General features: G+C 38.4%; 1 protein-coding gene across 4 annotated transcripts; it reads right to left on the bottom strand.

Annotated features, from left to right (window-relative positions):
- Positions 1 to 764: 764 nt before the first annotated feature.
- p2ry13 (purinergic receptor P2Y13) lies at positions 765 to 5560 on the bottom strand. Of its 4 annotated transcripts, none has more exons than XM_042487408.1 (5): positions 5347 to 5560; positions 5051 to 5078; positions 3347 to 3548; positions 2875 to 3264; positions 765 to 1711 (listed from the first exon to the last, which is right to left on the bottom strand). In XM_042487408.1, exons 3-5 carry the CDS (start codon positions 3527 to 3529, stop codon positions 1241 to 1243), a joined length of 1044 nt encoding a protein of 347 aa, XP_042343342.1. In that variant the 5' UTR covers positions 3530 to 3548; positions 5051 to 5078; positions 5347 to 5560; the 3' UTR covers positions 765 to 1240. The 4 variants fall into 4 exon arrangements, with proteins under 4 accessions (XP_042343342.1, XP_042343341.1, XP_042343344.1 ...); XM_042487407.1 differs by having other exon boundaries at positions 5051 to 5109; XM_042487410.1 differs by having other exon boundaries at positions 5051 to 5119; positions 5347 to 5502.
- Between the last annotated feature and the right edge of the window lie 5509 nt (positions 5561 to 11069).

Consider the following 11069-nt stretch of genomic DNA (forward strand, 5'->3'; position numbering starts at 1 on the left):
ATCTGGTTCTTTTTAGTCCCCAATGTGTGTCTGTGCATACTGCCAGGCAACATTATTTGCAGGGTTTATTTAATTTCCATGAATGTCATTTTGAATTTCTCATAATTCACCACTGCAGGGTCATCTGTCAGAGGATGTAATCTAAGGGTGACGAATGGTGCTTCCCCTGGCTGCAGTTGCCGCACCGACCACTCTGAAGCTCATTAATTTCCTGCCAAAATATCAGCTTCTGTCATAGTCGACAGAGGGTATTAATGGAGGAAGATCATATTTCATTATTACATTAATCAGACCCACATGCAGAAGCAATTGTAAATCAGGTGGAAGGTGACATTAATCCTGCAGAAACAGTTTGTAAATGTCCTGAAACCCATCTATGGGCTGTTGCAGCATTGGAAAAAAGTCAATATATTCCAGTTCTATATTCTTTTCTCCTATTCAGAAATAATTACATAATAATGCCACTGCAATATTGCTTGTAGCTTCACTGGACATTGTTAGATTTGGTACAGATTCAGTTTTATCAGACACAGAATCTGCAGCATTTTGCAGCAATTTGGGTCTGCAGTTCATGTAGTTGTTAATTAATTTTGCTGCTAATTTTCAGGTCTTTCCATGTTTCTAAAAAAACAGTTTGCACAGGTTTTAAAGGGTTAAAGTGTTGCATAAACACTGAACACCATGCAAATTTAGTATGAAAAATATTAGTTTTATTATTGCTATTTATTGTTTATTGCAAAGAAGTTATAGCTCTAAGCAGTGTCTATTGCAGTCCTCATTTTATTTATTTTATCATCCAGTCCCTGGTCACAGTGTGCCTGTGGTGTAATCCTTAGAGAATATGTGCTGTCAAGCTGTTTACCCTTTCGCCAAAGTTTTGTAAAGGGAAAGAGCAGTTTGAAGGAGATTAGAGAGTGGAAGGAAGTGGAAAATGACAGTAAACACCATTAAGGAAACGTGTGGGATGACTTAGCAATCATGAAATGCTTGGGTGGGGCTGTATCAAAAACAGTAGTCAATATGTAACTTCATGAACCACTTTCAGATACTTTGAGTCTTTTCTCTCTCATAAGATTGTCCATTCAATAGATTTAGATCACTTTGCATTCATTTTAGAATTTTTAACACCGGTGTCATCAAGATAAAGTGCTATTTACAAGTAAAATAATCTGCCAAGCAGTGTCTCATCACTCCTTAACAGTTACAATTATTAATTTTCTGCTGTACATTGTTCAAAATCTCATTCTGGCATCCCATTGTGTGACAGTTTGTTACTTTGGGCAATCTGTGACATCTCCAGTTGAGTTGATGTTGCTGTGGTGTCGATGGCACCTTTGTGGAGTGTCTTGCGGCAGATTGTGGCTGTCAGTCTTCTCCTAAACACCTTACAGAGGAACACATAGATGAGCGGGTCCAGACACACATTAGTGGCCGACAGCCACAGGGTTGTTTCCTTTGCAATGTAGAGAGCGTTCTGTGCTCGGCAATGACTCGCCATGCTGCCGGTTTGGGTCAGAGTGTAGGGAACGCGGGCAAAGTGGAAAGGGGCAAAACAGATGAAAAATACCCCAACCACCACAAACACTTTTGCTTTGGTTCTGCGACTCGTGGCTTGAGATCTGCTCTTTGAGGCTTTGTATGACTCATAAACCTTCTTGCTGATGAATGTGTAGCAAACCACCATCAAGGCCAGCGTGCCCCAGAAAACTACCTGGAAGTAAAGATTAACAAGACAAACAAGTAAGTCAGTTCTCACAACTAATTTTGAGGCATTGTAGTTGAATAATTCAAAGGGCAACTGTAGTATCAACATTTTAATAATAATTATGTCTGTTTCTGTTGACAGAATCCCATCAGTTAATGACACAAGGCTTTTTATTGTAAATATTTACAGGGCCGTGTTGCTGACAACACATGGGCTTGCATGGCTTCATAAAAAGAAGTGGGGTATGTGCTTGTATTTGAAAATGCAGCATGTACAGACAGCAGACAGCTCTGCAGCAGCTTTGCAGCAAAAACGCTGTCTGTGGGGCGCCTGGTGGCTCAGTGGCTAGAGCGTCATATACAGAGATTGTATCTTCGCCGCAGTGGCCGATTCTGGCGTCGGCCCTTTGCTGTGTCGCCCCCACCCCCCCCCCCGTCATGCTCAACCTGTCCTGTCCATTAAAGGCAATAAAACCCCAAAAAAATAATCTTTAAAAAAAACTGTCTGCGTAAACACAATAAGCTTGCCAAGAGCAGCAGTTCAGTGAGGTTGCTGTCACACGCTACTTATACATGCAGCGTGTCCTCGGCATAAGCATTACCTTGCTAACTATGTTAACACTGGACTTGATTTGTTGTTTTGCCTGCAGCTTTAAATGTCAAAGGAAGTTGGAAGTTGTGCATTTGTCTGTAATTTTTGACATGCACATTTTGGATACTGCAGTTTGTTTTAGTTGACCATGGCGAAGTTTTTGTACATGACCACAATTATCTTCTTCATAACAACTTTTTTTAAATAACACTTTTTAATCTTTGGGGGAAGATATCACGTAGGCTATTTTTAAGTCAAAAGGCTCAAGTTTAGGTGAAATTATGAGTCATTGGTGTTGAAATCCAATAGACTTACTCGTCATTTTTGATTTTGTCAAGTATAGGCATCAAATTTGTGACTCAAGTCTGACTCAAGTCATGTGACTCTCTGGTGAATGTAACAACATTGCAGAAAAAACTGTATTTAAATGTGCTGATACTGAAAAAAAATATTTCAACATTTTGTGAAATTTCTCTTTCTTGATAATGGATGAGAAGATTGATACCCCCATCTGACATGGCAGTGATATTGTTCTTCTCTTCTAACTCTCAGTGGAACTACCATAAATCAATAGTTACCTGACAGAAGTAGTTGAAGCCTTCATGCCAGAGCAAGCCAGCTCTGCTCTTCATCGAGGTGCACTTCAGTCTGCCTCCAGAGTGCGGTGGCGACTGGTTGCTCAGAATAACGTTGGGTAATGCCAAAGACAACATGACAGCCCAGACAGCTGCACTCAGCATCTGACCAACACGGACACGCTGCAGGGCACACTTCCCAAAGGGCCTGACTATCTTAAGGTAGCGGTCCAGGCTGATGAGGCCAAGTAAGATGATGCTGATGTACATGGTGATGTAGAAGAGAACGGCAGAGTACCGGCAGTGGAAGGCACGTAACTGCCATGAACCCACGCCTGCATCACTCAGGACTCTCAGAGGGATGGTCAGGGTCATCAGAAAGTCAGCCACCACCTGTTGATGAAAGAGATTGTTTTTGTTTCTGTTGTATTGCACAAACAAAATATTAAAAAAAGCAAAAGCCCTTGTTACTTACCACATTTTTTAGAAAGACAACAAATGTTGAGGAGCTGGGGATGCTGAAGAAGATCCATGCAGCCAGGGAATTCAATATGAGGGCGACTATAAAGAGGATGCTGTACAGCACAGGGAAAACCACAGCTGTCACACTGGTATCCCGAACACACTTGATGGAAGTGTTTGACAAGGTGCTGTTCATCTTCTGATATTTGGTGGACCTTTGGAGGGCGAGAGAGAAGAGAGAAATGATAAGATGAGAGTAAGATTGATACATAGGAAAATACACAGTTAAGTTATACAAAGACATAAATGAATACTGTCAAGATGAAACATTGAAATCTTCTGTTTCGAGAACATAGACGTATATTTTCTTCCTGGAAATTGCCAAAAAAAAAAATTAAAAATCTAACTCACTTACCCTGTATGACTCTTTTCTGAACTTTTGAACTCTTTCATAACTGGTTTTAACACTTAAAGAGAAAGGTCAGATTTCTTAAGGTGGAGTTGTTTGGGGAACTTATCCATGGTCAGTTTATTACACAAGAAGCAGCAGGAGTGCCAACAGGGAAACTAAGAACTTTACTGCTGTGGAAAAAGCGCAGTAATAAAAGATATTTTACTTACCTAAAAAAATCTGTAACAGTTTAAGTGTTTGCTATATTGTGAGTATTTTCACCGCTTTATCTTTCCATCAGTCAGGACTTTCATACAGGGGAGTCATTAATTCAGTTTCCTGTTTTTTGCTCCTGTCAAAGCCACCAGACCTGACTGATAAAAATGTGGCTTTCTATACACAGAAGCTGCTGGTCTACCACTGCCTCGACCAGTTAGTTTTTTAGTGTTACTGTGTGACTTAGGTTACTCCTTACTAATCAATTTAAACGCTGCGATAATACAAACACAATAACTGTTAGAAGCAGCAATAGACCAGCAGCTCCTTTTTTTTAAGCGATGTTAAATCGTTGTTTTTGTCAATGGAGTCTTGCTTTGAAGAGAGCAATAAAACAGCTCACTTTCCAGTCTGAAATTGTTGTCTGCCATCAATATAAAGCAGTTTAAAAAAAATCGGGTTTTGTTGCTGACCCCTCTACAGCAGAACGTTGCAAACCTTTCATGTCGGACTCCAGCCTGCTTCTCTAAACTGGGGGTGTGCCGGCTAACATCTACTGACTATGCATAAGTACCTCATGCAGCCCCACTTCAAAATATCAAAACTATCCCTTTTAAGTCTGAATATTTAGGTTTCGCTCAGTCCAAATTCAACAAGGAAAGGAAACGTTCAGCCACTTTTAGGAGAATGCAAATATGTATACATTTTTTAAACAAACACTTAACAGGGGGCAACTGTTCTATTTCGCTTCACTGTCACTTCATAGTGGTACGACTGCTAATTTAGTCCTAATTCCGAGGTACACTCAGTAATATATAGTATGGAGGCAACCAACAACTAACGTCTGCATCTGTTCATTCTGAATTCTCCTCCTGTCTGGCAGTATATCTGCCCGGTGTGCCGTCTTTACAATAAAATAGTAACAGCTTAGAATAACACTGAGGCCTGGAGCAGCTGCTATGGAAACTAACATCTACAATACTGTCAAACCTTTGTCTGTTTTAGTGTGCATGCCAATGTTAATTAGGACTTTTACAACAAATTAGTGCCCAACCCAGACCAGTAATCAATCTAGAAGATGTACTTGTAAAGTCAATAACTGAGTCTTACCTTTTTTGTGTGTCCTTATCGTCTGTGACTGTGGGGCATGTGAAAAATGATGAATAAAGCTGTAAGAAACTACAGTATTTCAAAAAAGGAAGAAGTGAAATATCAAATTCCCCTTTCCTCGTCTTACCATCAGGAAGGAAATGTAACAAAATAAAACCCACAGCTGAAAACCTTCTGGTGTTACTCTAATTTTTCCGATCAATTAGGAAGTACTAAAAGAGGTTTCAGCCTGCCTGTCTTTCTCAGTATTTCTCCCTCCTTGTCTTTAAGCGTGTGTGTGTGTTTTATGCTCTTACAATGGGTGGTCTCTGGAGCTAGTGTGTGGCTGTCTTGTCACAATCCCAATGAGTTTGCCAGTCTTCCTCCGGGTGAAAGACCCTTTCCTTCCTTGCTTCCTGTTCCAATTGTCTGCCGAGAGGCTTGTTCTGCTCCGTGCCAGTCCCCCTGCCTTCACCAGCTTGCGTCAGTCTTAGTAGCTGCTGACAGGCGAACACCAAAGCCATGGACTAATTTCTCGACCTACATCTAAAGACCTCCTGCACCCCCACTGCTCCTCCCTCCATCCTGCAGCTGAAATACGCCACCTCTATGTGCCTGTCTTTTCTCATCATGAAACTCGCCACTAACCACAGAAACCAAAATTACCAACAAGAGACATGTATATTTTGCAACTGAGTTCTCATCAATGTCTTTTTGTAGACACCTTAAACTCCTTTACCCCAAATACAAGCCATGACAAGACATGGAAGGCAAATCATTAACACATTAGTTTGTGCAAAAATGTAATTTTCTAATGCACTGTCCATGCATTTGTAATACTGTACACAATGTGTTTTTGAGCATTCTTTTTACTCATCTCTGATTAAGTTTTGCTTCTTTAATTCCCTTCTGTGCTGTCTTGATAAAAATAGTGTGTTCTGAGAAGAACTACATGAGTTCCTGTGAGGTTTTACTTGTATATATGCCAAGAATGATGTCTTTTGGGAAAACAATAGCTGAGCAATCTCACGCATGTGTTTACTACAGGTCCCTCAGTGAAGTCTCAGCTAATGTTACAATAACTTGTTGTTTGACAGAGTTGTGGACTCGAGTCACATGACTTGGACACTAGTTGCAAATATGATGACTTAAGATTTGACTCGGCAAAATCAAAAGAGTATACTTGCAACTCGAGTTGGACTCAAACACCAATGACTCGTGGCTTCACTTGGACTTCTGACATGAAAATACTAAAAGTTAATTTCATTTGTGTACAAGAAGTATGAGGTGGTTATGTACAAAAGCTGTAAAACATGGAGATCAAAAATGACAGACAGAGACATAACAACTTCCTGCATTCTTTGACATTTAAAGTTGCACAAAGAATGGTAATTTGAGGCGAATATTAACATAATGTAACTGAGCCAATATAGTTAGAAATGCTATGTCAACATTTTTTTTTTTTTTATATTTTTTTAAACTTGTTTTAACACATATACATTTTCAGAGGCATTCCCAATTTCTGTAAATGTAATATTATTGTTACTCTGTTGTGAAAATGGCACAACATTTTGTGAAAACACATTATGACTTGTTCAGGACCTGCAATTCAAAGTTTAAGATTTGGGTCTTGATTGGTTATCTTGACTTGGGATCTCAGTGCAAAGACTTTCGACCTTCTTGTGCAAAACAAACGCTTGGTCCCACCTCTGCTCTTTAATCAGAGTCTGTTTTACTGAAGATTAGGATAATCGCAACCTCATTTCATAGATGTACTAAAAAGATAAACCCAGCATTACCACATGTACTAGCAGTAAGGTTTTTGGTTTCGGAATAAAACTACACTTAAAATAAAACTACACTTAAAACTATTTTATAGATTCACAGCATACTTTAATTTTTTTCACAGCATACTTTAATTTTTGTTACAATTGAATATATATAAATAAAACAGACCTCCTTAACCTTCCATGCAATTCACTGATTAGCAGGCTTCAAAGCAGTGATGATAACTGATAGACACATTGCACATCTGCAAAACCACAGTATAGATATGACCCATTTTCCTGTCACCACAAAACATATGCCTTCTGTGTGAGATGCAAATGTCAACTTGCTATAATTTCACTTGATTTGCATGGCAGTTTCATGTATAGTATCCCTTACTGAACCCTATTTGCTGACTAATTTTGAACATTCAGAACCACTACATTAAATTTTTGTTAACAAAAAAAAAACCGCATAATAACCACACCCTCTTATCTCATACCGTTTATCTCTCCCATCGTTATTAGATTTCCTGTTAATGGTTTTTAAGCTATTTAGAACAACACTTTGACAAAACACAAACACAACAGCACAGCTTCAACATGGGTTTAAAAAGTAGATGAAGCAAATAGTAAAAACATATTTATATGTATGTGAAACAATAATCTGACTTTTAGTTTACACAATCTTCTGTAACATCTGAGCTCCGTCCATGACATGACATTTCCATGTCCTCCATCAGGCTCCACTATGGTTAGGTGCCATCTGCTTTGCCTGTAGCACCTACTTTGAATGACACATTTTTCATCATAGACATCAGTTTCTCCTTGAACTCCCGACACAGAAAGATGTAGAGAAGTGGGACCATACAGACGTTTGTGCTGGCGAGCCAGAGACTGAGTTCCTTGGCAAACCTGTTGCGTACGTAAGAGCAGCCAGTGTAGGAAGAAAGGTCGACTTGTTGAAAGGTGAATGGGATCCTGATAATGTGGTATGGTCCGAATGACACAAAAAATACAATGACGACCAGAAAAACACGCAGTTTGATCTTCTGCTTTCCCTGGATGTTGCTGCTGCCAGAGTTTCTAAAAGACTGGATAACCTTGTTTGCGATACAAATGTAGCACACTGCGATGACCACACTGATGAGCCAGAAGAAAACATTCTGGTAAATCACTATAGTTTCATGGACCTCAAATCCAACCGGTCCCTTCAGCTGCATACAAGTGCTGATCTTTGTCACATTGGCTACAAAGTTGTCACTTAAAATAATATTTGGTAAAGCTGTGCCTCCAAGCAATACTACCCAGACTATTCCTGATATCAGCTTGCTAAAGGTCACATTCTGACAAAACAACGTACTGCGTGGTAACATGATCTTAGAGAAACGGTCAAGACTGATGAAACCCAGCAAAGTTATAGATGTGTATTGTGTACTATAGAAAATGGCACTCAGATAACAGGAAAGTATGTACAATACGTCTGATGTACCCAGCACGCCTCTTGCAGCTTTGATTGGGATGATCAAGGTCATAATGATGTCAGCAGCAACTAGATTTTTCAGGTAGACCATGAAGGTGGAGGTGGACTCGAGGTGCAGAGACACCCAGGCTGCCACACCGTTCAGCAACAAAGCTACGGGGAACATCAGGAAGTAGAGAGCTGGGACGATATGCGGATTGTTAATTAAGCCATCACAGTTTGAACCAGTGTGAGATGTTTGATTCAGTGTCATCGCTGCACCTGAAGAAAAAGAAAAAAAAAAGAAAGAAAAGGCATTTTATAAACCACAACTTGTTTGGGAGCATCATCTTCATGTAGGATATGCATTGTGCATTTTAAACAAACTGTTCCTTTGAATATGTGCAGTATTATTGGACAGATGCTGATTTTAATATATATAGTAAAAGATAAATCATTCAACACCAGATATTTTTTGTCTGGGTAAAAGTGTTTTTTTTTTTTTTTTTTTTTTTTTAAATTTTCTCTAAAGGTTATTGTCAAAGGGAGGATCCGTGCATTTATCTGTTATCCGTCGCCTATCCCAGTCAGGGCTGCACATTAAGCAAATCAAAGGATGTTGTTTACTACATGGAAGTGCAAACTATGTTATGTAACAACATACAAATTCAGAATTTAGTAAAAAAAGGTTTATAGGTTCCCTTATCCAGGCAGGACTGTTTCCTTTTCTTATAGAATTTATAGTCTTTCTTGTGTGTATCCCTAATTTTCTTGTATATGCGCCTAGTTTTATATCCCTAACAAACAAACAAATTAAAAATAAATAAATAAATGAATAAATATATATGTGTAACTACATACAAATTCAGAAATCAGTAACGATGGACTCTAGTGTTTCTCGACTGGGCAGGACTGTTCCCTTTTCTTATAAACCTAATAGAAAGTTCTGTGTATGTCCCTAATTTTCTTGAGTATGTCCCTAAATTTCTAACCCTAACCAAAAAAGTAAATAAATACATAAATATTATAACATACAAATTCAGAATTATGAAGGAAGGCTTGTAGGCTTCCTTCTTCTTAAAGACTTAACGTTCTGGAGTAGATGAAGAAGCAACTAATTTAACCTATTAAACAATATGCGTCATATTTTATGACACCTTGTGAACATGATTTGCTTCTCTTGTATTGTAGTAAGTGTTTCTCTTCAAGAATAAGACACTGAAATAATTATCTTAGCAGCTATCACCACAGAATAATTCAGTATGTACATACTACATTATGAACTAGTCATTTGAATAAGATAATTCTGGATAATAACTTACAGCTGATGAATTGCCTCACTCTTCTCAAACACAACGCTGCAACACAGACTCATGTAACAATATTCTTACTTGGTAGTTGTTTAAGACACACGGTTGATTTTCATAGCAAACAAATCAACGTTTCTGCTGCGATTAGACTGGCAAGTTTTCAGGACATATGCAAAGATAGGGTTACTGGTCTTTAGACAAAGCAGAAGGCCTGATACACCCAGTCTGCAGTGTAAACACTAAGAACTAAGATGAATGAGGACACAGCTTAGATTCAGGGGGCCCGATGCTTCGTTTTACATATGAACCTCAGACATCACCATCTCTATCTCACCTTTAAGAGCATTTATGGTTTTTTTTTTTATTGATATATTTTAACAGAATCGTTGGGCTGAACTCTCCTGCAGGTTTATAGTTATCATCATCCTCTGAGTCATTAGCACAGCAAATGTTGCTGATACCGACATGCCCCTCGCTCTGAGAATCATTTGGAAGGCTAAATGCAAATCACTTGTTTCCACACTCACCATCATTGTGTTGTTTACTCCTGGCAGAAGAAAATAAACTTTACTTTAAGAAACATTGTAGCAGATAATGATTAAAAAAAATAGTAAATGACCTAAAAACAAAAAACAAAACCCTCATCATTTAAAAATCATCTTCTCTCTTTTGTGCTCCTAATTTGTTTTTTCAATCTTTGTTACTTGGGTAACTTTGCTCATTGATCAACTGTTTGCTTGCTTCATTAATTGATTGCACCAGTTTCTGCAAGAGTTACAGAGCTGATTCTGCACCAACTGCTGCAGTGGCATCATCTGACCAGAGGGTGGCCTCAGCTGTTAGAGCCAACCCAAAAGTCCCACAAGCTTTACCGGATCGTTTTGCCTGCTTAAACAAAGGAAGTCAAACAGATTTATTACATAGTGGTTGGGTTTTAATTCCATTACAGTCAAACTAATTAAAAATCTTTGGTATAGTTATAGCGACCAAAATTAGTGGGTGCAGTGGTGTTTAATTTCCAAGGCACTAAATAGACACAATAAAGCAAAAATAATTTAACATGTTAGTTTATTACTTAAAGAGTAATTATATATAATATAATGGCATAATTTAATGAGATGATGAAAAGTAGAATACAAAAACATTACACAAATTAAAGAATTTCTGGCAAGTGAGCAAAGTACTTTTGCAGGGAAGCTGTTATATTGGATTTATGAGAGATGAAGAGAAACCACTTATATTGCCTTTCACATTAGAGGGCAGAACTTTGTAGAGTAAATTATTGTTCTTTTGTGCAGCAGGAAATATATTTCAAGCTGAGTCCCCATTTCAACCCAAACTCTTAATGTTTGCAATCAATAAAGTGATAATGATAAAGGGGATACTCTCAGTTCTATATTATTTTATCAGACTAAAAAATAATAAAATTTAAATCCATTGTTGGGATTAAAGACTGAATTACATGTATTACTGAACAAGCCTACTGAGCACAGGCCCAGCCA

Source organism: Plectropomus leopardus, chromosome 5, assembly GCF_008729295.1.
Source record: "Plectropomus leopardus isolate mb chromosome 5, YSFRI_Pleo_2.0, whole genome shotgun sequence".
Lineage (NCBI taxonomy): Eukaryota > Metazoa > Chordata > Actinopteri > Perciformes > Serranidae > Plectropomus > Plectropomus leopardus.